This window comes from Halichoerus grypus, chromosome 6 (assembly GCF_964656455.1).
Source record: "Halichoerus grypus chromosome 6, mHalGry1.hap1.1, whole genome shotgun sequence".
Taxonomy (NCBI): domain Eukaryota; kingdom Metazoa; phylum Chordata; class Mammalia; order Carnivora; family Phocidae; genus Halichoerus; species Halichoerus grypus.
Window position 1 is genome coordinate 178,292,352 of NC_135717.1, and position 27,836 is coordinate 178,320,187.

A 27,836-nucleotide genomic window follows, 5' to 3' on the forward strand; every position below is an offset into this window, starting at 1 on the left:
CAGCACCCACCAAAGAGCAACAAAGGATCGCGCTCTGGGAAAACTTAATTCCTCCAAGGGAACTAGAAGGCTACAACTCGCTGAGTCCCTCCTTCTGGCCTGTCCCCCTCTCCAGTGCCCACCTCGTCTGGTTAACCCCCCAAAAAAAGCAGCATGGAACAATGAGGAACCAGAGAAGGATTTCATCAGAAGAGCAGCTACTCGAGGAAAAGGCACCAGTCAGAACAGAAAAAGGCCTATAACAGCACAGTCAAAGCGCTGATTTTTCTTGGAAGGCAAGGCAAAAAGGGAGCAGATGGGATTTCCTCTCCAGACTTGACTTTTCCTAACTTCTGCAGTTTCATATTGTTTCTATGTTAGAAAAATATTCTGATGAAAGTGATGGAGACAAGACAGACAAGGACGGGCACAACTCAGACCTTGGAAGAACACTCAAATAACTCTGTGGCTGCCAGCCACACCGACGGTGGGACCCTCCCAGGCAGAAGCGCTAAGAAGCACAATGACCCCGCCCGACTCCACCCACCCCACCCAAGGCAGAGCACAGCACCCCTCCGATCCACCCTCCACCTCCCGCACGCTCCCTAGGAACAGGGCCGCCAGACCAGCCACACCTCAGGCCACAGCTTCAGGACAGTAAGACTAGTGGCTGGCAAGCCCGGACCACACCAGCACCTGCCAGGACAATCCACAGGGTGAACCGACCACGGATTACCCACTGGCTAAGGGTGGCTGGGAGATCTTCCAAGGCTGGGATTGTGGCCCAAAACATCAAGGTCCCCCAAAGTCTGGGCAACCCAGCTGCATGGCCACAAACCCTTACCCAGGTACATCCTTGATCTCTGCTCCAAAGTGAAGCAACAGTTTATTCCTAAGTTAGAAAAAGAAAAGAACCAAACACGGGCCAGACTACACCTTTGGTACGTGGTTTAGCCACATCACCTGCTTTGAAATACTCAGGTCCAAAGCATGGGTTTTCTCCTCAGTCAGGCCTGGTCACCTGAGACCCACGAGCACCCATGTTCTCCAGCTGGAAGTGCTTTCTCCTGCGAATGGCCCAGCAGCCCCCAGCCCAGCCCTTCATCGGCACCCTGTCAGGAGCAGGTCACCACATGGTGCTGGGCACAGAGAAGCGAGCACGTTGCACTTCTGGCTCCTCAATTTGTTAGGTCACATGTTTTTCCTTTCATTTACTTCGATTACAGTAAAGCTAAAAATTTTTAGGGCTCTTCAACAGAAGCTCTTGATGCAAATCTCACACTTTCTGCCCCACAGGTAGAAATGCAAGTAAAACTATCTTTTAAAAAGTCTAGCTGAATGATTTGCAAAGAGACACCTTGGTTCTGACGATGTTTTTTTTCTGGATACGAGGGACGAGCACTTTTATTCATTCTGTCCGAATTTACTGATTCTACGATGAGTATGTACTGCTCTATAAAATTTCATTTTGGGGAAAAAGTCATACTTCTAATTCTTTTTTCTTAAAAAGATTTATTTTAGAGAGAGAGACTGCATGCGCGGTGGGAGGGGAAGAGAAGCAGACTCCCCGCTGACGTGGGGTCCGATGTGGGGCTCATTCCCAGGACCCTGAGATCATGACCTGAGCCGACATCAGGAGTCGGACACTCAACTGACGGAGCCACCCAGGTGTCCCTACTTCTAATTCTTAAGAGATACTAAGTGCTTACTGTCTCTGGAGAAGACAGTATTCCGGCTGACACACCCCACTACCTCTTACAACCTAACGAGCGAGCTTGACGCAACTCGTGACACGTTAAAACCAAACTACACTGTTTAATCACAATACGCTGGTAGGCATGAATTCCTTCACGTCACAGATACACAGGAAAACAACACAAAAAGCTAATATTCAATACGTTTAAGGTAACTTTTACTTCTTAGTAATTAAAATATCCCGCAAGTCTGTCACTCAGTCTGTAAGACGAACAGGTTCTCTTTCCAGGGGACTCACTTGCGTCCAGGTCACAGCAATTAAGTCACAAGCTGCTCTCAGGAGCATGGCGATCTGCACCTTCACCTCCCTGTCTCAATGCCATGTCCTTCACCAAACTGAAAGCCCCATGCCCGGGGACAAAGTGTGCTCCATCCTCAGAGCTCAACAAGTGTCTGAGGGAGCTATCTGCTCTCCCACACTCAGGCTCTGCTACAAAAATCATCAAGTCACTCACCTCACATTCTGAGCAAAATACAAAGAGCAAGTCAGTAACGGGACGAACAGGCAAAGAGGAGGAAGCAAGTTCAGGGACAAGAGCAGACACAGCTGTATGGGGACTGGCCCCTGGGACACTTGTTAAGAGCAAGTCAGGGCCTGACCCCACCACTGCAGACTCCTCCCACACTGCAGACCCCCCACCACCACTGTGGACCCACCCTGACCACTGTGGACCCTCCGGATCACTGAGGACCCTACCACCACCACTGCAGACCCCCACCACTACCACCACCACCGCTGTGGACTGCTCTAAGCCCCTACACTGACCAGCCAATATTCACACCACGAAGGCAAGGGTCAGGAAACCCAGAAAGGCTGTCACACAACAGGAAGGAGACCAGCGCCTCCCCACGAAACTCCTGGCAGCCCCATTCTGATCTCCACTCGTCGCTCACCCTCCCTTTCACTTTACAAGGAATTATTTTTAAAATGCCCCACGGCTCCCAAAGTTGGTGGGTGAGCAGAGCGAGGAACAGCTTTTATCGTGTCAAAGGTGGTGGCGCCAGGGACCCAGACGCTAATTCCTGCAGTCGGGAAACTACGGGCTCCGAGGTCCTCACAGCTCAGGGAGGACAGTTAGAGAGCCAGGTCAGCAGAGAGGGCCAAGATCCCCAGCCGGCATCCCCCGTCCCGGGCTCCCCTCCACCCCACGCCCCGCGCCTACGCGCACTCACCTCTGAGGGGGGATGTAGGGTGCGCACACAGGCGGCAGGGCCGCACACGGCTCACTCAGCGTCTTCTTAGTCTTTTTTGCTTTCTTCCTGACCTTGGACGTGGACCTGACCGCTTTGACGGAGCTCTCTTTTCGACAGACACCGTTTTTCATCTCGACATCCCCGTAAATGTTCAGAGGCCTCCGCGTACAGCCCGGGGGCGTGTGGACGTCACAGTAAGCGGTCTTTCTGACGGAGAAGGTGGTGGCCCCGCCAGTGAGCTCCTTCACGGGCTCCATCTTCATGTAGAGGCCGGCCTTCTGGGCACACGTCACGTGGAAGGCGGTGTAGCAGTTTGCCTTGTGGCACTGGATACAGGCACCCACGCCCTTCTGCTTACAGAGGTAGCACGTCAGTTTCCACCGGGCCGGAGGGATGTTCCTCACGCCATCGATGGGCTCGATGAACACCGTGTTGGCAAAGCCAACCTCCGGGATCCACAGGGCACACACCACGTGGCCCCAGCGGTCGTCGTCTGTCTTTTTGAAGGCACCGCCCTTGTTCGGGCAGAGCACGCAGTCGGCGGGCCGGGCCCGGGCCTGCAGGCAGGGTCGGCACAGCCACTGGCCCTCGGGGATGTAGGGCACCCCGTAGCACTCCTGGTGCACCGCCAGGTTACACATGTCACAGAAGAGAATCACGTTGCTGTTCTGGCACTCGCCGTCCATGCAGATGCAGCACACGGCGTCCTCGTCAATCAGGGACTGCTGCTCCCCCTGCTTCTGGTTCTCGCAGTAGGACTCCTTCTCGAAGCGGTCCATCAAGAACTCAAACACGCTCTGGGACACGGCCGAGACGCAGTCGCCCTTCCGCTTCTCGTTGACGATCTCCAGCCAGGCGTAGTCCTCCTCGTCCATGTCGTACTCCACCTCGTTGTCCAGCTCCTCGGCCGACTTCTCGATGAACTTGTAGTACACCGGGGGCCGCCTCGGGGCAGAGGGCGGGCTGTACTCCACGATCCGCACCTTGGGCTCAGGAAGCGCGCTGGCCGACGCCAGTGGGCCGTGGGCACTGGGGACGGCTTCATGTTTCTTTTTGACTCTGTTGTTTTTGTGGCGCTTAGTTCGTAAGCACACGGGCGGCCTCTCACTGTTCTCCTTATTGCTGTTGCACTCGCTCAGTTCTTGAGCGGTGAGGTCATCTTCTAATATGATCTCCAGGGGATCAAAAATGCTGATCCTGTGCAGGCGCCCCTCAATCTCGATCTCCACCATCCTCTGGGCTTGCGCGTAGGTCAGGGTCTCTCGCGTGGGGGAGTGCTTAGTACTGCACGGGGAGGAAGGGTGTCTCGCTGCAGCGCCGCGATGACATCGTCCTTTCCTCCTCATTTGGTACTGACTCCCTACAACAGAGGCAGAGGTCAAGTTAACTCCCTGCAGAAGACACAAGACGAGAAAAACCACCAAATACGCTGAGGGCAGAGCTCACCAACCAGCTCAAACTAAATCAAAACCAAACTCCCAGCTAACATGGCTCCGAGGTTTCCAAAACCACTCATCCCAGGACTCATGATCCTATTTCATGGACCGCGTGGACCAAAAAGACACAATGAGCAGCAAGGAGTGGCCTTTGAGAGGCACAAGTCCCTCTAGGCCACTCTGTGGTCCCCATGGCTCGCCAGTCACCTTCCTGGACCATGCTAACAGGTCACCAAGATGACTGCAGCATTCTTCCTGAGGAGGGGTCCCAACCCTGAGCCCAGGAAAGCCCACACACAGGGCTGGGCTCCAGCAGGCACGGAGGTCAGGACAGCAAGGCGAGCATGCTCAGTGGCTGCCCACTCCTGGCCAACACTCCCCTTAGCCCAGGAGTGCCCCGACAGCCCCGGGGCAACACCCCTGCCGACTGCTGGAAGCCTTGCCAGTCTGACCACAGCAGTCCATCCTCCCCACCAACACAGCCTCCACACCGTGTTGAGGCACAGGGCCACTAAGCCATGCCAGGACTAAAGAGAGGAGCCCCGTACTGGTCTGGGGGCAGTCTCCACTCCCAGGAGGCCCAAGCCGGCTTCTAGAGGGCCTCCGCAGCGACCGCCACAGAAACCCCCACAGCCCAGCCGACCTGCCCCCTTCCCCCGGGGGCACTTCTCAGCTGCTGGCGTTGACTGTGGGGCTGGCTGTGCCCTCCTCCTCGTCACATACACGCAGACAACATGTGCAATGGGCCACAGAGGGCATCTCTGCTCGCCCCCCAGTGAGTACCACCCCGACAACCACACGCTGCCACCAGAGCCCCTGCCCTGGAGCTGCCGGTAGGGCTCAGAAGACTGATGGCCTGGCCACAGACATTTACGAGAATTTGCTCTTTTCAGACCTCCACCGTCTAACTCAGTAACGGAGTCTATCTTCAGTCTCCCTCATGTGAAGACTCCTGACTCTGGACCACCAGCCGCCAAGCAAGGTGTCACCTTAGGAGCTGATACTGAGGACCTCTGACTCCTCCCTCCAAACAACCACATTTTCCTGATAGGAAGCAAGATGACTTTTAAGAAACTGGCTTAAAAATGAACATTCCAACCTGGAGCCCCAGGTCCACTGCTGTATGTGGGCACCCACAGGAGCCTGAATCACGGCCTCACAGCAACCTAGCTGGTCTTGGGGAAAAGCCCTCAAAGAGCAAGTCCTGAGAGGCAATCCCAGCAAACCCTAAATGTACTTTTTAAGACAGAGACTTCAGATTTTTCTTTTCCTTTTGTCAAATAGAAATCCATGTTTTATGTTGAAACTTAACAGGAATCCCCTGTAAAAACATGCATGGAAAACGCTGTGGCCAGCTGGAACCCAGCTCACCTGAACGTCAGGGGTGTCCAGGCGCCCACTCAGCCCTGGACCGCCAGGGAATGGGCAGCAAAGCCACCACCCAGCCAGCCCGGGACCAGCAATCCCTTGTGAAGGGAGCTGGGTGCAGCCCCAAGGATGTCAACACCACAGCCCACAAGGAGGGGACCCTAATGCACCCAGGGACAGCTCGCATCTCCCTCCTGAGACGGGGCAGGAGCCACAACTGGTTACGCACCAGATTCAGAGCTAGCGTGTAATTTTCTCCTCCAGCCACAGCACCAAGAAGCTCTATCACCAGCCTTCAAAACCCACACGCTCCCAATGGGCTCTTTAGCCACTTTCGACAAGAAGTTCCCCTAACACTTACTGGTCCCGTCACTGACGGGAGAGAGGGCGTTCAGCACCACCGAGTGACCGGCCGCCTCCCCACGCCCGACTACAACCGGCCACCAGCTCCATCCGCGCCGGGCGCGTCCCCGGAGCGCCAAGCATTCCCACCGGGAGGCGGTCAGCAGGGACAACACGCCCGCCCTCCCAGCAGGAACTCACTCACGAACGCGCGGAAAAGCCGTGCGAGCCACCCGGGGAAGCCCGCACACCAACGACCAGCGCACGCTTCCCAGTCAGGTCATTTCCTGCCCGGCTCGGGACAGTCGCATCCACGCCCCCACCGCCACTCCTCCGAGTGGGAGCAAGAAGGCTCCCCAGCCCACCGGCCCGCCCGAGGCCCGGCCCCGCGCCGGTGAAGCGCTCTGGATGGGCGTGGCGGCTTCCTGGGCGCACAGACTCGCGTCAAAACTCAACTGTCCTCACACCCCGGCGCGTTCTCTCCACTCCGCCTCGGTAAAGCCGCTGCTTCTAAAAGGGGCAGGAAAGCGGGCGTGGAGCTCGTCCGCCACCGACTCCGCGCGCCGCGCCCGCTCCCCGGCCACCCACCCACCAGCAGCCGCCAAGCGCCGCTCCGCGAGGCTTGCCCGGCGCTCTCGGTTAGGAAACGTCTAAAGTCCGGCCCTATTGCAGGGAGTTTCCTGTCTTGGCAAAACAAACCGAGCGTATCTGTTACATAATGCGACCCGCTCGGGCACAATAAACGCTCCGGTCCGCGTTACCACGCCGTCTCTAAGGCAGAGACCCCGCGGCCCGGACGCGCGGCCGCTCCCCCAGCCCTTCCTGCCGCCCGCCACCGCGGCGGCCGGCACCGAGAGGCCGGGCGGGGACGAGCGCGGCCTCCCGGACACCCGGGCCCCCGACACCGCGGCTCCCCGGCCTGCCCTGCCTCCGCGGCCCGCTTCCCCGACACCCCGGCCTCCTCGACACCCCGGCTCCTCGGTCTCCCTCCCCGGCCTGCCCGATCTCCCTCCCCGGCCTCCTCGACACCCCGGCTCCTCGGTCTCCCTCTCCGGCCTCCCCGATCTCCCTCCCCGGCCTCCCCGACACCCCGGCCTGATCTCCCCGCCCGGCCTCCTCCACACCCCGGCTCCTCGGTCTCCCTCCCCGGCCTGCCCGATCTCCCTCCCCGGCCTCCCCGACACCCCGGCTCCTCGGTCTCCCTCTCCGGCCTCCCCGATCTCCCTCCCCGGCCTCCCCGACACCCCGGCCTGATCTCCCCGCCCGGCCTCCTCAACACCCCGACACCCCGGCCTCCCCGATCCCCGATCTCCCTCCCCGCCCGGCCTCCTCCACACCCCGGCTCCCCGGCCTCCCCGCCCGGCCTCCCCGACAGCCCGGCCTCAACAGCCTGGTCTCCCCGCCACCTCCGCCTCCCCCCCGCCCGGCCCGGCCTCCCAGCCACCCCGGCCGCCCTCAGGCCGCCCACCAGCCCGCCCGCGGACAATGCGCCGCCCGCCACGGCCGCCAAACATGGCGTCGGCACAGGCACCCGAGAGGCCGGCGGGCGAGGCGGCGGCGGCGGCGGCGGCCCGGGCCCGGCCCCCGCCCACTCACCTTCGGGGCCGCGGCCGCGGGAGCCCGGCGGCGGGCGCGGAGGCCGGCGCGGCCGAGGCGGCGCTAATGGCGCCCGCGGCTCCTCCGCCAACGGCCGCGCAGGCCCGGCCCGCCGCCGCTCTGGGCGCGGGCTCCTGTCGGCGGCGCCCGGCCCGGCTCGGCGGCCGCGGGCTCGCGGGCTCTCGGGCTCTCGCGGGCGGCGGCGGGCGGCGCGGTCCCGGCGGGGAGGCCCGGCGCGGGGGCCCGGCCGGCGGTGGCGGCGGCGGGCGCGGGGCGCGGGCGCGGGGAGGATCGGACGCCCGGGCCGGCTCGCTCGCTCGCTCCCCAGCGAAGCAAACAATGCGGCGAGCGCTCCGCCCCGCGCGCTGCGTGCGAGACGCGCCCCGCCCGCCGCCGCCGTGACGCGCGCCGCCGGGGGAGGGGCGGGCCGAGGGGCGCCGGCGGGGCGGGGCGGGGGCCACCCGGCGGGGCGGGGGCGGGGGCGGCGGGCTGCGCCGGGACGCTGGGCCGGGGGCCTGCGCGGAGGGCTGGGGGCCGCAGGGGGGCCTGAATGGGGGGCCTGGGTCGGGGGCCGCAGGGGGAGGGCCGGGACCGTGGGCCGGGGGGCGCCGGGGGCTTCCGGGGAGGGCTGGGCCCTGCGCCCAGGGCCCAGGGTCTGAAGGGGAGGGCCGGGGACCTCAAGTGAGGGCGGGGACCCTGGGCTGGCGGCCTGAGGGGGAGGGCCGGGGGCCGGGGGGCCAGAGGGGAAGGGCCGGGACCTAGGGCCAGGGGTCCTGAGTCGGGGCCCAGGGGCCTGAGGGGGTGCGCGGGGACCCTGGGCAGGGGGCCTCAGGGGGAGGGCAGGGACCCTGGGGGTGGGCCTGAGGGGGTGCGCGGGGACACCGGGCTGGGGCCCAGAGAGGGCGACTGGACTAAGGGTCGCCTGCCGGGGGAGGGGGCTAACCTGAGTGGGGGACGGCACACTGGGCAGGGGAGGGAGGCTGGATTCCCAAGGTAGAGGCCACCAGACTAGGGGAGCTGGCTCTGGAGAGGTGAATCCGAGGTGTCCAGGGAGAAGCCTAGATGGTTCCTTGGTTTCCTGGAGGATTCCTGGTTAGCACAGTGACCATGAAGGAGGGCTGGGGCCCTGGGGAAAAGGAGCTGGCGGGTGGCCCCTAGCTGTGGCAGCAGGAGAGGCCCCTCAGGAAGAGAAGGGACACACCTCCCCCCAGGGCAGAGGCTGGGTCCTTCTGAGCTGGTAAGATCTTCTCCTTATATGGGCAGGCAGGGCAGAGTCCACTGCCTGGGACCCTCCAGCAAAGGCCCTACTTGGAGTGGGCCGGCCCTGACAACCCAAGTGTCCTCAGTGGGAGCTGGAGCCCACCAGCCTTTTGCTGACCAGTGCTTGTGCTTAACTGCCCCCAGTCTATGGGCTGAGAAGTGAAGGCTTGGAGGGTGGGCTAGGATTGCAGCCAAGGTCCCCCTTCGAAGCTGGTGGCCCCTCCAGACACATCCTTGGGCGAAGGTGGGGCCGGCCCAGCATTGGGGCCCCAACCACATCTGCACCAGACCCAGGAGCTGCAGGTGCCTCTCTGCTCTACAGATGCCTACTGACCTGAATCCAAACTTGCCAAGGCATCCAGTAGTAGAGGACAAGCAAGCTGGGCCTGCATCCCTCTCTCCTCAACCTTGGGTGGGCCAGATGCAAAGCAACAAGCTGGAGTATCTTACGGCAGGGAGCCAAAGTAAGAGGCTAGTGAAAAAGAAGATGAGAACCAGGAAACCCTTCTTCATGGTACAGGAGAGGGAGAAGGGTTTCTCAAATGACAGAAGTAATGCCTAGGAGGGGTGAAGAAAAAACACACACAGTCATGTCAGAGTGACATTCTGGAATTCCAGGGATAAAGAGACGAGCTCAACAACCTTCAGAGAAGAAGGGTCTTCTTTAATCAGACTGAATCTGATTGTCACTTCACAAAGAAGCGGTTGTTAAAATTCTAAGAATTCAACCAAGAATTCCATTTATAGTGAAACTCATTCATGAGACAGCAAAATAAAGGTGTCTTCACAGTCTATAAACATCCAAGTTTACCACACACAAAGTCTCTAGAAAAATGCTGAAAGATAGACTCTAGCAAAATGAAAAGTGTATCCAAGAGTAAGACATGGATGCCAGCAAAGAAAAATCAAATAACAACTTGAGAGAAAATCCCAGATGAGCCCAACACGGCATATGGCAAGGGGAGATGAGAGCAAGAAGGAAAAAGCACACTAAAGTTCTTGTACTTTTAGAGGATTTTAGAATTGGTAGAAGTTGGGGGAAAGCTGAAACGAAGAAAGATTGGCAGTATCAACAAAAAGCAGAAAAAGATAAATGCATGATAAATAAGGAATATAGTATGAAATGACAGAAATTCAAGCATTTGTGTAATCACAAACACGACTAAATCTATTAAAAGAGACTCTCAAAATGGCATACATCATTACTATTTACAAAAAAAAATCTAAAAATGTTACAGAGAAATTGAAAATAAAAGGATGGAAAGTATGTATCCTACAACTTTTGTTCCTCAAAAGACTGTAAAGAGGATGGAAAAAAAAAAACTAAACTGGAAGATATTTGCAACATCTATACCTTGCAAATGATTAGTGTCCAGAATCCTTTCAAATCCATCAGAAAAAAAGACAAGCCAATAGAACGACGGACAAAATCCATAACCAGGCTCCTTGCAAAGAAGAACATGGAAGGACCAGTAACCTCACTAGTAACTTTAGAAATGCAAACTAAAATCACACCAAACGAGCACAAATGTTAAAGTGAAACCCAGGGATGACAGGAAGGTGGATCAACTGAAATATGCATACCCTGCTGGCGGGAATGTCCTGTGGTTCAATTCCCTTGGTAAATAATAAGGCATTACCCAGGAAAGTTGGACATGTGTATCCGTTATATATTGCTGCATACAAACCACCTGCAAAACTTTGTAGCTCAAAACAACAATAATCTTCCCTTTTGCACACGGATCTCCTATTTGGATTCAGGATTCAGCAGGCGCTGCTTGTCTAGGGTATCCCTACTGGGGGCTGGAGGGCCCACGTCCAAGATGGTGCACTCATGTGTCCGGTAGGCTGGTTCCAGCTGTGGACTGAGCAGGATGGTGTCCAAGTTCCAAGAGCAAGAGTTCCAAGAGAACCAGGTAGGAACTGTATCACTTCTCATATTGTAGCCCCAGAAGTCACAAAGCATCACTTGTTCCCAAGCCCGTCCAGATTGGAGAGATGAGACACCGACCTCTGCCCTCTGTGGAGACGAGTGTCAAAGTCACATTTTAAGAGGAAGGGACATGTGGTATGGGAGAAGTTGTGGGCACTTAGAGAAAATGCAAGCTGCCACATGTGCACACCGATTCCCAGCTCTAGGGTTAAGCTGATATGTATTCCTAGATCCAGTCCATGCCTGAACATACACCGAAGAAACCTGCACTTGTTCATGGGGGACGTGAATCAGTGTTCAAGACAGCATTTTTTTTAAATTTTTTTATTGTTATGTTAATCCCCATACATTAGACAGCATTGTTTTTAATAGCAAAAATACTACCTTCAATGTCTTTGGACAATAAAATGAATAAAGTGAGGTATATCCATGCAGTGGAATAGCACACAACAGCTTAAATGAATGAATTGCACCACTTGGAGCCATGTGGCCGAATCTCAGACTCAACGCTGAACGGCAGTAACTCAAGACTATAATTGAAAGTGATTCCATTTACACTCAACAGAGTGAGCTAGGAAATATACATGCAAGTATGTGCACAGACCCCGTATCTTCTTTCTGATATCTATTAATAAAGCTAAAGTTCATGCTGACAGCTCCAATTCCAGTCCAACAGATTTCATTCTGTCCTCTCTATAGAACTCTTTTTCAACAATGAAAAGCCTCTGTGCATTCACCTGGTAGCTCGCTCAATCTCCACTGTGTGTTGAGGCTGTACCAGCCAGAGAGTTGACCCAAGACCTCAACCACCACCCCATACCCCGCCTCCATTAAGATGTACCTCTAAAAGATGTGCAGCTGAGAACTTGAGCCTGACAAAGGCAAGGAGAGGGCACCGGTGTTCTTTTCTCATGTTCTATTTTCTAGCAAAAGTCAGATGAAATCCTTTTTCTTTGTGCTTGATCTACCTCTAACCTTTGACATAGTAGATTGTGCTTCCGTAAACAAACACAACATTCTTTAAACGGTATTCTCACTTCAGAATTCACGGAAAAAATCATTTTTGGTGACTCTTTCAATAGAAATTTAGTTATTTTCATAGTTTCAATAAAAAATCAGTCCTCTTTTTTACCAGAATTAGAGAAATTGTGCAACCAAGACCTTATGTGGGTGTCACATTTGAGACTGCATTCAGTGTGACCCACCCACCTTAGGAACGAGGGTGGCAGCATCCGTGTTGAATCAATGCCCACAGAGCCCTCAGACCCACCCTACTCAGGTTCCTGTCCTATGGTATACCAGGTCTTAGTCCTACAAGTAGTAAGGAAAGCAAGAAGTGTGCCAGACACCATGTCCTTGAGAAGATAGGAAATTACCCACCTGTCTACGTACTGCAGGCAAATCAGAGGGAGATTAGTTTGGTTCAGTTTCCTAACCTAGGAATAGAAGAGCAAATGAGAGAAATCTCAGGCATAATAGAGGCTCAACCCCACATTCCTTATGATGACATCTCCAAACAGAAGTTGATTTTCTGGACTTGATCATTGGGTAACACGATATGACTTAGATGGGCCAGCCCAACAAGGAGGCTCATACAGGTTAATTACCACTTCTACAGCACCTGTGTAGATGAAATCAGTTCCAAACCAGGAAGACCCAGCTTTCTGTGGTCAAGAATAACCTTTGCAGATAATTTATCATCATAAGGAGGGGTCAATAAAAATTTTCCAAAACTTAAGAATGGGTTAAAGGGGGTGCCTGGGTGGCTCAGTCGGTTAAGCTCCTGACCCTTGATTTCAGCTGAGGTCATGATCTCAGGGTCGTGAGATCGAGCCCCGTGTTGGGCTCCGTGCTCAGCCCAGGAGTCTGCTTCTTCCTCTCTCTCTTTGTCCTCCCCCATGCTCTCTCTCTTTCTCAAATAAATAAAATCTTAAAAAAAAAAAAAACAGAATGGGTAAAGGGATGGTGGTGGGTCCTTTGGTGGGAGGCTAAATGTTGTCTAGCAGACCTGCCAAGGGAATTTTTTATATTCTCAAGACTGTGCACCTATTTCGCTGCCATTTACTATTATGATTTTTTTATAACTCATTAAGGGTAGACTTTAACTTGTAGAAAACAGCTAGATAAAATGATCCCTGTCTGATAGCAATGCAAATGAATTTTGTCCAGTAGTAAATGATAGAAATTATTTTTGTCTGGTAAAAAAAAATATTACAATTAGAAGAGGTTGCCATTTTATGGCTCTGTAGATCATTAACCAATTTTTAATCTAAATTAGCAAGCTTGCTCAAGCAAGCTTGTCTTCAGCTACTACCAACACTTCCTTCTGTCTTCAGACTTTTTTTAAGATTTTATTTATTTGAGAGAGAGAAAGTGAGAGAGAGAGCACAAACAGGGAAGAGGGAGAAGCAGGCTCCCCCCGCTGAGCAGGGAGCCTGACATGGGGCTTGATCCCAGGACCCCGGGATTATGACCTGAGCCGAAGGCAGATGCTTAACCAAATGAGCCACCCAGGCCCCCCATCTTCAGTCTTTTGAACGAACCTTACCATCATGCTGGTTTCCTCATTAATTATTTAGTCTTAGACACATCCTCACTTTAGAGCTGTAGAGTCATATTTTTAACTTTTTGAAAATAATGTCTTATAGTCCCTACATCTAGCTGCCTCTCAGCATCCCTCTACAATGTCTAATGGGCATCTCAAACTTAACATGCCTGATACTCAACTCCTGGCCTTCATCCCCAAACTTCTCCTCTGTTGCCTTCCCCATCTGTTATGTGTTGAATTGTGTCCCCCAAAAGATATGTTGACATCCTCATCCCCAGTAGCCGTGAACTGGATCTCACATGGAAATAGGCTCTTCGCAGATGGTCAAGGTAAGATGAGGTCATTGGGGTGGGTCCTTATCCAACGACTGGTGTCCAAGGAAATTTGCACACGGACACACAGACCATGAGAAGGCCATGTGGACAGAAGCAGAGATTGGAAGGATGCCGCTGTAAGCCCAAGGAAGGCCGAGCCTGACCGCCGCCAGGAGCTGGCACACACAGGGGATGATCCTGCCCCACAGGTTTCAGAGGGAGTGCTGGCCCCTAAGCTACGAGACAATACGTTTCTGTTATTTTAAGTCACCCAGTTTGTGGCCACTTTGTTATGGCAGCCATAGGATACTAATCCACCTTCTCAGTAAATGGTAACTTCATGTTTACTGGGTAAGCCCATCTGATCCATCTGCAGATCTTGTTGGCTCCCCATCCAAAACGTGTCTAGAACAGCCTCGTGTCACCACTTCCTCTGCTGCTACCCCAGGGCCGGTCACGATCGCCTCACAACTGGATTTTCTCGACTAGTCTCTGTCTCACCTGTGAACCTATATACTTCTTTCTCGACACAGCAGCCCAAATGATAGTGCCACTCCTGTGCTTAGAACCTTCCAGGGGCTCTCCCTCTCTCTCAGAATAAAAGCCAGAGTCCTCAACCTAACAACCAAAAAACAAACAACCAGATTAAAAATGGGTAAAGGACTTGAGTAGACATTTCCCCAAAAAGACATACAAATGACCAATAAGCAAATGAGAGGATGTACAACATCATTAGTCATTTGGGACATGCAAATCAAAACCACAGAGATACCACTTCATACCCACTAGGTGGCTGGAATCAAAAAGTCAGATAATAAGTGTTGGGGAGGATGTTGCTGGAGCGAATGTAAAAAGGTATAGCTGCTTTGGAAGATAGTTGGACAGTTTCCCAAAATGTTAAACATGGAGTTACCATATGACCCAGAAATTCCACTCCTGGTCGTATACCCAGGGGAAATGAAAACACATGTCCATACAGAAACTTGTTCATGAAGATTCGTAGCAGTATTATTCACGATGGTCAATAAGTGAAGATAAACCAATGTCCATCGACTCAGGAATATCGAATGTGATATATCCATGAATGGAACACAAAGGGACGAGGTGCTGAAATGCACTATGTGGAGGAATCTTGAAAACATTATGCAAAGGGGAAGCTGTCGATAGGCCACACTGAATGATCCCATTTATATGAAATGTCCACAACAGGCAAATCTACAGACACAGAAAGCATACTAGTGGTTGCCAGGGCCTCAGGGAAGGGAGAAATGGAGACCGACGTGTGATGGGTCTGGGGTTTCTTTGGGGATGATGATGTTCTAAAATTGACTGTGGTGAGGGTTTCACAACCCTGTGCCTATACTAAAAACCACCAAATTGTACATTTTAAATGAGTGGAATGGTATGGTATGTGAATTATATCTTAAGAAAGCTGTTGTAAAAATATATTGAAGAAATAATTACATAAGTAAAAATAAAGAGTAACACCAGAAACTTCTGGTTTAAGAGTAGATGATGTGGACTCATCTCTCCCGGCTCATCCAACTGAATACAACTTTTAAAACCAGGAAATAATACAGCAATTATAGGAAAAGGGAGGGAGTCTGGCTGGGGACCTGGGATTGAGGAATAACACAGAAGCCTGGAGTCTCCCATGCCCGACCCAGCAGAAGGCAGCCCAGGCCCACTGTCTCCCCATCCTCCCCCCAGCAGCTGAGGGGAGCCCAACTATCCTCCCCTGGGGGAACTGGCAGAGATTAGGAAGTACTCTCCTTCCCACAGATCCATCCTTTTGCACAGCCACCTACCAGCTCTGGGCAGCCTAGGGAATCACCTCTGTCCCCACAGACAGCATCAGCAGAATTAAGTGGGAGCTTCAGTGGCACCACATGAACAAAATAGACCAGAGTAGGAATTCAGGGGCTCTAAAAACTAAACTATCGTTGGAACCACAACCCACAAAAGTAGGCCAGGATGTGCTGCACCGAAACAGGATGACTGCCTATTAAAATAGAAGGTTTAAATCAGATTCAGAGTCTCCTAACATAATATCCAAGCTGTTTAGATTACAATTTTAAAAATCACTTGTCATACCAAGAACCAGGAAATTCATACTTGACGTAAGAAAAAATAATCCACAGATGCGAATGCTGAGGTGAGTGGGATGTTGGAATTACCTGATGGGAACTGCAAAGCAGCCATCACAAAAAATGCTTCAACAAGTAATTATAAACTACCTTAAAACAAATGAGAAACTAGAAACTCTCAGAAACAAAGAAAAAACAAATGGAAGTTACGGAACTGAAAAATACACTAAAATAAGAAACTCACTGTACAGAGGCTCAACAGCATAATGAATATGACAGAAGAAAGAATCCATGAACCATAAGATAGAACAACAGAAATTACCCAATCTGAGCAATAGAGAAAAAAGAGATTGGAGAAAAAATAATGAAGCCTCAGGAACCCATGGGACTATATATATATATATAAAAAAAAATAGATCTAAATTTGTATCATTGGACCCCAGAAAGAGAAGAAAGGGTGTGAAGCTGAAAAAATATTTGAAGAGCTAATGGCAGAAACTTCCCAAATTTGGCAGAAGACCTACACATTCCAGAAGCTGGGCAAATGCCAAATAAGATTAACTCAAAGAAATCTGTACCACACACAATAATTGAACTTCTGAAAACTAATGACAATGAAAAAAATCTTGAAAGCAGAGAGAAACAGCACATTGCCTGTAAGAGTAGAACCATGGGAATAACAGTGGGTTTTTCTCGAAAACCACAGAGGCCGGAGGAAGCGGCATATTTCTCAGATGCTGAGAGGAAAGAGCTGTGGATCATGATTCTGCGTCAGGTGAAAACATGCTTCGGGAATGAAAGAGAAATAAAAACATTCCCAGACAAAAAAAAAAAACAAAAAAACAAAAGAATTTGACCCTCGCAGGACTACCCTTAAAGAGCACCTAAAGGAAAATCTCCAAAGAGAAAAGAAGTGATAACAGATGGCTTAGAACTTCAGGAAGGAAAGAAAAACAAAGGAGTGGGCAAAATAGAGGTGAGTGTAGTGGACCATCCTTATCATGAGTTTCTTAAATTATATTGCATGGCTGAAGCAAAACTTGTGACTATCTGATGTGGCACTAAATATATATAGGAAATAATTTAAACAATTATATATATACTTTTTTTAAGTGGGGATGGTAAAGGGAGCTAAGTGGAAGTGAGGTTTCTATGCTTCACTCCAAGTACTAAAACGGAGTCAGTGGCCTCTGACAACTTGTGTGTGTAGTATAATACTAAGAGAGCCCCTAAGAAAGCTATACAAACCATTATGCACAAAAACACATAAAAAAATTGAAACAAAATTCTAAACAGTGTTTAAGTATCTCACAGGAAGATAAGAAAAGAGAAAGAGATGAATAAGAAATAGAGGGAATAAACAGAAAACAAATAATAAAATGGCAGACTTAAGCCCTGATATATAAAAAAATAATAATATTAATGGTCTAAATACACTGATTAAAACATACAGATTGTCAGAATGGATTAAAAAAAATACAGCCCAGCTGGGATGCCTGGCTGGCTCAGTCAGCAGAGCATGCAACTCTCAATCTCAGGGTCATGAGTTCAAGCCCCATGTTGGTCATGGAGCCTACTTAAAAAAAAAAAAAAAATACAACCTGGGGCACCTGGGTGGCTTAGTTGGTTAAGTGTCTGACTTCAGCTCGGGTCATGATCTTGGGGTCCTGAGATCAAGCCCCTCATAGGGCTCCCTGCTTGGCAGGGGGGTCTGCTTCTCCCTCTCCCTCTATCCACCCTCTTCCCCCCACACCTATGCTCTCTCTCTCAATAAATAAATAAAATCTTTAAAAAAAAAATACAACCCAACTATGTGCTGTCTACAGGAAACTCACTTCAAACATAATGATGTAGGTAGTTTAAAAATAAAAGAATGAAAAAAGATATATATTGCAAATATTAGTAAAAATGTAGGAGTGGCCATGGTATATTATTTATTATGTATTACAATGTATATAATATGCTGTCTTATTATTTATTATACTGTATATTAAAATTGGATAAACTACATTTGAGAGCAAAGAAAATTACTGGGAACAAAAAGGAACGTTACATAAGATAAAGGGATCGATCCATCTGGAAGACACAGTGATCTTAAATGTGTATGCATCAAATAACAGAGTTTAAAAATACATAAAGCAAAACATTATAGAGTTAAAAGGAGAAATACACATCTAAAATTACAAAAAATAAAATTATAATCAGGGATTTCCACACCCCACTCCCAGCAACTGGTAGAACTAGGAGACAGAAAGTCAACAAAGATATAGAACTCTATGCCACCAGAGACCAATGGGATCTAAAAACATTTATAGAACACTCCACCAAACAACAACAGAATACACATCCTTTTCATGCACTCATGCAATATTAACCAATATAGACCACATCCTGGGTCACAAAGCAAACCTGAACAAATTTAAAAGAATTTAAATCATACAGAGTATGTTCTCTAATTATAACAGAATCAAACTAGAAATCAACAGCAGAAAGACCATGGGAAAATTTCCAAATACTTGGAAACTAAACAATAAACTTCTAAATAGTCCATGTGTCAAAGAGGAAAGCTTAAGGGAATTCAAAAATATTGAACTGAGGGTTGCCTGGATGCCTCAGTCGGTTGAGCATCCGACTCTTGATTTCAGATCAGGTCATGATCTTGGGGTCGTGGGATCTGAGCCCTTGTGTCAGGCTCCATTCTCAGCGGAGAGTCTTGAGATTCTCTCTCTCCCTCTGTCCCTCCCCGCACTCTCTCTCCTTCTCTCTCTCTCTCTAAAATAAATAATTTTTAAAAATATTGAACTGAAAAAAATGAAAATACAATATATCAAAATTTCTGAGACCTAACAAAAGCAGTGCTAAAGGGATACCTATAGCATTAAATCCATATCTGAGAAGAGAGGAAAATTATCAAATCAATAATCTAAGCTCCCACTTTAAGTACTTACAGAAAGAAGAGTAAAATAAGCCCAAAGCAAGAAGGAGAAAGAAAATAATATAAGTAAGAGTAGAAATCAATGAAATTGTCCCTCCCCCCCCCCACTCATGTGCCCTCTCTCTCTCTCCCTCTCAAGTAGATAAATAAAATCTTAAAAAAAAAAAAAATGTGCCTGGGTAGCTCAGTCTGACTATCTGCCTTCAGCTCAGGTTGTGGTCCTGGGGTCCTGGGATCAAGCCCCACATCAGGCTCCCTGCTCAGCGGAGAGTCTGCTTCTCCCTCTTCCTCTGCCCCTCCCCCCTGCTCGTGCTCTCTCTCTCTCTTTCTCTGCCAAATAAATAAAATATTAAAAAAAAAAGAAATCAATGAAATTGGAAGTAGACAATCAAGGAAAGAAAAAGCTAGTTCTTTGAAAAGGTCAATAAAGTTGGCAAACCTCAGACAAGATTGACAAAGAAGGAAGAGAGAGAAGACAATCACTAACGTCAAGAATGAAGCAGGAGGCATCACTCCAGACCTACAGACATCAAAAGTGTATTAAGAGGACTGTGATGGTTAATTTTATGTGTGAACTTGACTGGGCCGCGGTGCCCAGATATTTAGCCAAACATTATTCTGGTTGTTTCTGTGAAGGTGTTTTTGGATGAGAGTCACATTTAAGTCAGTGGACTTTGAGTAAAACAGATTGCCCACTATAATGTAGGTGGGCCTCATCCAATCAGCTGAAGGCCTGAATAGCACCAAAGGCAGACCTCCCCCAGGTGAGAGGGATTTCTCCAGCAGACTGCCTCTGACTTCATCTGCAACATCAGCTCTTCTTGCTTCTACCACAACTATTAGCAATCAACACAAGGACACTGAAATTAAAAACACAACCATTTACAATGGTTCAAGGGCCAATGAAATACTAAGAGTAATCTAAAAAATATGTATAGAACTTGTATAATGAAAATGATAAAATGCGATGAAAGAAGTCAAAGATCTAAATGAATGTAGAGATATACCATTTTCATGGTTAGAAAACTCAAAATAGTAAAAATGCCAATTCTCTCCAAATTGATATACAAGTTTACGCAATTCCTATCAAAATTCCAGCAAGATTTTTCTTAGATACAGACAAGATTATCCTAAACTGTATATGGGATGGCAAAGGAACAATTCTAGCTATAACAATTTTGAAAAGAAGAAGAAAGCGGTAGGAACTGGTCTACCCGATTTCAAGACGTTATAGCTATGGTAATCAAGTCTGCACAGTATTGGCAGAGGGAGAGAAGCACAGATCAATGGAAAAAATAGAGACCTTGGAAATAGACCCACACAAACATGTCCAACTGATTTTTGACAAACGCAGAAGCATTTCAATGGAGGAAGGATAGATTTTTCAACAAATTGCACTGGAGCTATTAGATACCTGGAGGAAAGAAAGATGGGAAGTGGGAGGAGGAGATGGGGGGGGAGGGGGAGAAGAACTTCAACCTAAGGGTTTCACACTTTATACAAAACTTATCTTGAAATGGATCATGGACTTAAAAATATAATGCTTTTAGAGAAAAATAAGAGAAAATCTTTGGGATCTAGGGCTAGGCAAAAAGCTCTTGACATAAAGACACAATCATAAAAGAAAATATTGCTAAACTAGACCTCATGAACATCAGAAACCTCTGCTCGGAATGAGCCTGTGGAGAGGTTGGAGAGACAAGCTGCAGACTGGGAGAAAAGGTTTGCAAACCACCCATCTGACGAAGGACTGAGAGATAGAATATATAGACTCTCAAAACACAAGAGTCAAAAAATAAGTCATCCACATAACATCTCGCCAACAGATGGGAAGAGATAGCCCAAGCAAGAGCATATGCAATGATGTTCAGGGTCGTTGGGCAGTAGGGAGATGCAAACTAAGCGACAAAGACAAAAGGTGGTGAGCACAGCGAATGCTGGTGAGGATGTGGAGAAACTGGACCACTCGCACGCCGTCAGGGCGTATGCAAGATGGTGCGGCCGCTCTGGAAAATGGCTTGGCAGTTGCTCTGAAAATGAAACATGCAGCCAGCACGTGACCTCATTGTGCTCCTGGGCGATTGTCCCAGAGAAATGAGGACTTCTGTTCACACCAAAAGCTGCACACAAATATTCAGAGCATCTCTCCTAGTAATGGACCAAATCCAGAATCAACCCAGATGTCCTCCAGCAGGTGAGAAGGGAAACATGGTGTGCCCCCCACAATGGAGCACCACTCAGCAGTGCAGAGGAACAAACTATTGACATCCAACAACTTGGGTGGATCTCCAGCGAGTTACGCTGAGCAAAATAGCTAATCCCAGCAGGTTACTCGCTACGTGACTCCCTTTGTGCAAGACTAAGATGACACAATTTTAGGAATAGAGGGCAGATGAGTGGTTGCCAGGAACACAGGACAGGGCAGGGGCAGGAGAGAGGTGGGCGTGGTTCTAAAAGGGGAACAGGAGCAATCCTTGGTGGAACTCTTCAGCATCTTGACTATGGATCCATGAACCAGCTTGGGTGTTAAGAATGTACAGGATGAGGGGCGCCTGGGTGGCTCAGTTGGTCAAGCGTCCAACTCTTGATCTCAGCTCAGGTCTTAATCTCACCGTCTGAGTTCAAGCCCAACGGCTCTATGCTGGTCGTGGAGCCTACTTAAAAAACAAAAATTTATTTATGTTTTTATTTTTTTTTAAGATTTTATTTATTTGACAGAGAGAGACACAGCGAGAGAGGGAACACAAGCAGGGGGAGTGGGAGAGGGAGAAGCAGGCTTCCCGCTGAGCAGGGAGCCCGATGTGGGGCTCAATCCCAGGACCCTGGGATCATGACCTGAGCCGAAGGCAGACGCTTAACGACTGAGCCACCCAGGCGCCCCTAACGTACAGAATTTAATACACACACTAGTACAAGTAAAACTGGGGAAATTGGAACAACATCAGTGAACTATACCAGCGTCAATACCCTGGCTGTGATTCTCCTACTATCATATTATTTAGTTATTTTTAAAGATTTTATTTATTTATTTGAGAGGGCGGGAAGGGAGAGGGAAAGAATCTCAAGCAGACTCCATGCAGAGCCTGATGCGAGGCTCGATCCCACACACGACCCTGACATCATGACCTGAGCCAAAAACCAAGAGTGGGACGCACAACCAACTGAGCCACCCAGGCGCCCCTCCTACTATCATTTTAAAAAAGGTTAGTTACCTTTGGGTAAAACTAACATGTACAAGGGAGCCTTCTGCATTATTTCTTGGAATCACATGAGTCTATAATTACCTCCATAAAATTTTCAATTGAAAAAACGGCACTGCAAAGAATGTTTTCTGAAGAAACTGAGGGACTGGCCAGGGCGTCAGAGCAGGTGGACTTCTCTGAGAATGGCTCCCCGCGGGGAGCTGGACACAGCTGGGACCCTCCGCTGGGCTGTGCGCTCGCCCACGCTGTGCGGCATCGAGCAGCTGTCAGAAATGAACCTGTGCAGCCATAATCAGTGGTATGGATACAGGTAAGTGGGTACTTTGTCAAGTGAAAACATAGGTTAGAAAAGAGTACACATAGTAAAGTCTTTTCTGTTTTTTAATCTGCAAGCTTGTATATAAAACCAGGTAAGATACATGTCTAATTTGTTTTCCAAGTTATCCTTTTGGGGTGGGATTGTAGGTAGTTCTCACCTTTTCTTTATTTTGGTGTTGGCTGGATTGTTTATGGAGAATAGCATCTCTGTTATGATTACGGTTGCTAGAAACACTACAGTATGCCCAGTTAAATTTTAAACTCAGATAAATAATTTTTTAGTATGAAGATGTCCCATGCAATATTTGTACTTTTACTTGCTAAATCTGGCAATCCTAGTTATGACCATAAACCCCACAGCCATTTCCACCTTGGAAAATACAATAGAACCCGCGGCCGCAGGCTGGCGTCCTCCGTGCGGGAGGCCAGGGCCAGCATGTTCATCCACCTGAACCCGCTGCACCGTTTGGGGCCTGCTCTCACCTGGGCGTCCCACCCCCATTCTCACCAAGGGCGCTTCCCGGGTTTCATCAGCTCCATCCAGCGGCAGACACAGCCGCTCCCCCCCGCCCCCCACCCCACCGGGATCATCCGGTCACCAGCCCACTCCAGCCCTAGCAGACCCTCAAGCCCCTTCCTGGTCTGGCCCTCCCTGCTCGGCTTACCACGCACACAGTCGCGGGTGCCTGCCCCAGGGCCTTGGTGTCTGCTGGTTTCCGTGTGCTCCCTCCCAAGGACCCCATCCCAGCCACAAGCCCTCGCCCAGATGTGCCGAGGCCCCTCCTGGCAGCCACTGCTGGCAGGGTTCCCCAAAGCCGGTCCATCTCCGCTGAGGTCCTCGCTGCTGGCTGGTGCCCCACTGTAGCCCCTGTCCCCTGTCCCTCACCGATCCGTGTATTTCCCTCCTCAGGCCCGTGGTGCCTGCCGGAGATGCCGTGGTTCTCCGCGTGGACCATCACCTCAGTGCCGCCCACACCCTGAGTGCTCTTGACAGTCATCCCCAGCTCTCCTTCAGTCCCCTCTTCTCCACCCCAGGAAGGGCCAAACCCCAACGAAGCACCCGGGGGTTGTTCCCGGCTGCTTCCTTGGCCTCACTTTCTTGCCAGCTGGGTGTCTGCACCCTCGGGGCCTCCACCTGGACAGGCTCTGTCCACTCTGGAGCAGAGGAGCAGGCCTGGAGGCGTGGCGGCTCTGGTGGATGCTTCACACCATCCTCATGCTCCCTCACTACCGTCTTCCCACTTCTCAGGTGCGGAAAGGGAAGCCCCAAGATCTCAGCAGCAGGGCTGGGACTGGGGGCTGGCCGGTGGCCCTGGGCACGCCGGGTCGCCTGCCCTGACATCAGCTATGGGCAGCAGGTGCCAGCATTCATTGCACACCTGGTCTGCGCCAGGGACCCCCACACCTGCCTGTTTCTGGCCGCCTCACTCCACAGGCTGGCTGGCCTCATCCTGACGCCAACGTCCCTTCCGGCACCAAGACAAGGACCATCTGGCACAGCTCTGAGGTTCCAGGGCTGCGTGGCGGGCTTTCCTGAAGCAGTGAAGTGCAGGCCCTTATAGCTCATCTAGTGCAAAAAAGGGAGGTCACTCCCGGCCATGAGCGCCCCAGAGAAAAACTGTGGGGATACCTCCACGTGTCTACATCAGGGGCCTGGAGTTCTCTGGCCTCTAACAGGACAAACTGACAATGCAAACGCTGCAAAAATGGAACGCCGCAAGGCACTTCCTCCTGCAGGTCTTGGGGGCTGGAGCCTCCATTCTGGGCTGCACCCACCCCAAGGAGGCTTGAGGTCCTGGGAGAGCAGTGATGGGGATACCTGGATGGGGGATACCCAGGTGGGGGGATCACAGTGCGGGGTGGGGGGGTGCCCGGGAGGGGGGGGATTCTGGATACCCAGGTGGGGGGATCACAGTGCGGGGGGGGGAGTGCCTGGGAGGGTGGGGATTCTGGATACCCAGGTGGGGGGGATCACAGTGCGGGGTGGGGGGTGCCCGGGAGGGTGGGGATTCTGGATACCCAGGTGGGGGGATCACAGTGCGGGGTGGGGGGGGTGCCCGGGAGGGGGGGGATTCTGGATACCCAGGTGGGGGGGATCACAGTGCGGGGTGGGGGGGGTGCCCGGGAGGGGGGGGATTCTGGATACCCAGGTGGGGGGATCACAGTGCGGGGGGGGGAGTGCCTGGGAGGGTGGGGATTCTGGATACCCAGGTGGGGGGGATCACAGTGCGGGGTGGGGGGTGCCCGGGAGGGTGGGGATTCTGGATACCCAGGTGGGGGGATCACAGTGCGGGGTGGGGGGGGTGCCCGGGAGGGGGGGGATTCTGGATACCCAGGTGGGGGGATCACAGTGCGGGGGGGGGGAGTGCCTGGGAGGGTGGGGATACTGGATACCCAGGTGGGGGGGATCACAGTGCAGGGTGGGGGGTGCCCGGGAGGGTGGGGATTCTGGATACCCAGGTGGGGGGATCACAGTGCGGGGTGGGGGGGTGCCCGGAGGGTGGGGATTCTGGATACCCAGGTGGGGGGATCACAGTGCGGGGTGGGGGGTGCCCGGGAGGGTGGGGATTCTGGATACCCAGGTGGGGGGATCACAGTGCGGGGTGGGGGGGGTGCCCGGGAGGGGAGGGATTCTGGATACCCAGGTGGGGGGATCACAGTGCGGGGGGGGGAGTGCCTGGGAGGGTGGGGATTCTGGATACCCAGGTGGGGGGGATCACAGTGCGGGGTGGGGGGTGCCCGGGAGGGTGGGGATTCTGGATACCCAGGTGGGGGGATCACAGTGCGGGGTGGGGGGGGTGCCCGGGAGGGGGGGGATTCTGGATACCCAGGTGGGGGGATCACAGTGCGGGTGGGGGGTGCCCGGGAGGGGGGGGATACTGGATACCCAGGTGGGGGGATCACAGTGCAGGGGGGTACCCGGGAGGGGGGGATTCCAGAGCCTTTGGATTCACCTGGTGTCAGTGCCCAACTGTACCCCGGCAGCTGCAGCCTCCTGCCAGGCTTGGCGTCCGCCTGCCACCACCCTGTCACCTTGTGATCCCTCCACAGTCTCACAGGAGGGTGGAAAGTGCTCGTCAAAGATTTGTCAAATGAATGGACACAGCTCTCAAATAGGGCCACCATGCATCGTGACTCGCTGAGATAGTCCCAGTTTATGCCAGTCTGGCTTCATGATTAGTAGCTCCATGTGCTCCTTTCAGGCATTAGGTTGCATGGCCACCCTACGTACACAACAAAATCCTTCCTGGGAGGGGTCAGAGCAGGCCACACCTGGCCAACCTGCAGGACGTGGAAGGTGCAGGAGGGAGGGTGCACCTGGGAAGGGTTGCTACCATTCTGCTAGGGGAACCTTTCATGCCCACACCTAGCCTGGCGCCCGGCAGTCGTGGGGACTCAATCAACCTACTCTGCCAAGACTTAGGACGTGTTTGCTCTTCTCATGCTGGCTACGATACATCGATACACACACCAGAGAAGGCCCCGCTCTCCCGGAGTGTTTATCGTAGTTAGTGAGGCTGGCCCCATAATTGTCAGAGAACAATGAAGCTGGGAGACAGGGGTGAGGGGAGGGGCGCTACCTTATAGAGAATGGTCAGTATCGTGACATTTGGGCCAAGATCTGCACCGGTGAGGGGTGAGGCAGGCAGACAATTGAGGAAGAGCATTCCAGGTGGAGGGGACAGCCAGGGCCAAGGCCCTGAGGTGGGGCACGGAGGACGGGATAGCTGGAGCCAAGTCAGGGAGGGAGGGCGGTGTGGGCCCGCTCACCACGGCTGCGGGGACTCTGGCTTTGAGTGACACAGGGAGCCCCCCGAAGGTATCAGTGGACAGGTGACCACAGCAGGGACCAGGTAGGAGGCTGTTCATTCATCTAGAGCGGGATTTCTGCAAAGGGTTAGGTAGCAAACATTCCTAGCTGTCAGAGTCACGTGTCTGCTGGACTCCCCCACTCGGCCTGTCTGCTGGGAAAGCCGCTGTAGGCAGCGCACGAGTGAGCGGTCACGGCTGTGTTCCAGTCCACTCCACGAGGACACTGACATCCCAATTTCATATAATTTTCACACGTCATGACATATTACTATTTCGATTTTTTCCCAGCCATTAAAAAGTGAGAAAATATTCTTAGCTCAGGGCAATTAAAAACAACAACAAACCAATAACCACAAACAGGTGGCAGGTTGGATTTGGACGGTGGCCATAGTACCATGCTGCCCCCCCAGCTATATGCCAGCACCCACCGTTACTCTGTGCCAGGCAGAACTCTAGGAGGTGGGATCCATCAGTGAGAACAACAACAAAACCAGTCCGCTGCCACTGAGATTTGATAACAAGCAAGTACATTATAGGGGTTTGTGAAAGTCCTAAGTCCCGTCTGCCTGGCTCAGTCACAGAAGCCACCCCCTGAGGCTGGAGCGGAGTGAGTGGGCCAAGACGGTGCATTCCGGGAGGAGAGGGTCATGGACCCGTGGGGGTGGGAGGGGGGGAAGGGAGCCATGGCGGGCGCTGGGCAGGAGGGGGCACAGCCTGACTCACCGCCCCAGGCCAGTCACTGAGTGAGCGGCTACTTACCTAAGCATGAAGACGTGTAAGGTGAACACCTGTCTCATTTTCATACAAAATCAGCTGTAGTCTAAAACAGGGTGACAAGGAGGGGTCTCTGGGCCAAATTTAGTTTGCACAATTTGGTCGGTCGACACACAAGTTTGTATCAGGAAATTGTACATTAAACGTCCAGATTTGTGCATACACTTTAGAGGGCCCGAGTCCCCGCGTGTTCAGCACCTGCGGCCGCTGGCCAACCCCCCCCCCCCCCGCCGAACGGCGGCTGAGAAGCCCCAGCCCACCACCCTGAGGCCTCCGGGTGCGGTCACCGCATGAGGGTCTTTCTCCCGGGCCCCCACAGGGCTTAGGTTTTAATCCCTGTGGTCCAGTGAACGAGGCCGCGCATGGAAGCACCTTATCTTCTTAGACTTAAGGGCTTAAATGCAGCCAGCACGACGCTGCAGCAGCCCTCGGAGCTCCGGTGCACGAAGGAAGACACTCGCGCTGCTGCTGGGTAAGCCGGGCTCCGGTGCTGCGCGTCCCGCGGCCGTGGGCGCCCTGGGCCCCGCGGGCAGTTCGGCCCCACGCCCGCAGCAGGTGTGCTCCCCGCCGCGTGGCTCCGGGGACCCGCGGCCGGGCGGACTGGGCACCGGGCAAGCGCGCGCGGGACGCCGCCAACGGCCGGGCCAGGGGCGCCGCAGCTACCGCGCGCCCAACCACCGCCCGCAGACCCTCCAGCTGCCCACCCGGCAGCCTACCCGGGCTTTGGGGAGGGGGGGCCGGGGCCGGCGCGCCTGGACTGCGCCTGCGCGGTCGGCCCAGCCGGGCCCGGAACCAGGCCGGCCAGCGAAGATTGCGCCTGCGCGGCCGGCCTGGCCGGGCCCGGGGAAAAGGCCGGCGTGCGGGATCCGCGCCTCAAAGGCTGGTCCGCACCAGCCCGGGGCGGGGCCCACCCGCGGGGACTGCGCCTGCGCGGTCGGACCGGCCCGGGGGCGGGGCCGCGCCTGCGTAGCCGGCCCGACC

General features: G+C 52.5%; 1 protein-coding gene and 1 long non-coding RNA gene across 15 annotated transcripts in view; both read right to left on the reverse strand.

Moving 5' to 3' along the window:
- Window positions 1-7,814, reverse strand: part of BRD1 (bromodomain containing 1) — a 43,098-nt gene extending 35,284 nt beyond the window's left edge. For 4 of the 9 annotated variants that reach the window (XM_078076768.1, XM_078076766.1, XM_078076767.1 and 1 more), the window contains exons 1-2: window positions 7,671-7,811; window positions 2,908-4,288 (exon numbers count right to left, since the gene is read on the reverse strand). In XM_078076768.1, the coding sequence (XP_077932894.1) occupies window positions 2,908-4,274 (1,367 nt within the window). In that variant the 5' untranslated portion in view covers window positions 4,275-4,288; window positions 7,671-7,811. Of the gene's footprint in view, window positions 1-2,907; window positions 5,902-5,961; window positions 6,519-7,670 lie in introns of those variants that run through there. The other 5 variants (XM_078076764.1, XM_036089761.2, XR_013449399.1 and 2 more) reach the window with 4 other exon arrangements.
- Window positions 7,815-10,579: 2,765 nt separating this feature from the next.
- LOC118534122 (uncharacterized) lies at window positions 10,580-27,753 on the reverse strand. Of its 6 annotated transcripts, none has more exons than XR_013449401.1 (8): window positions 27,228-27,753; window positions 26,841-26,901; window positions 25,223-26,156; window positions 23,678-23,835; window positions 22,032-22,228; window positions 14,227-14,343; window positions 12,244-12,299; window positions 10,580-10,950 (listed from the first exon to the last, which is right to left on the reverse strand). It is a non-coding gene; the product is annotated as an uncharacterized LOC118534122 (long non-coding RNA). The 6 variants fall into 6 exon arrangements; XR_013449402.1 differs by adding an exon at window positions 11,705-11,838 and having other exon boundaries at window positions 26,841-27,753; XR_013449404.1 differs by adding an exon at window positions 26,510-26,585 and having other exon boundaries at window positions 26,841-27,753.
- Window positions 27,754-27,836: the final 83 nt, after the last annotated feature.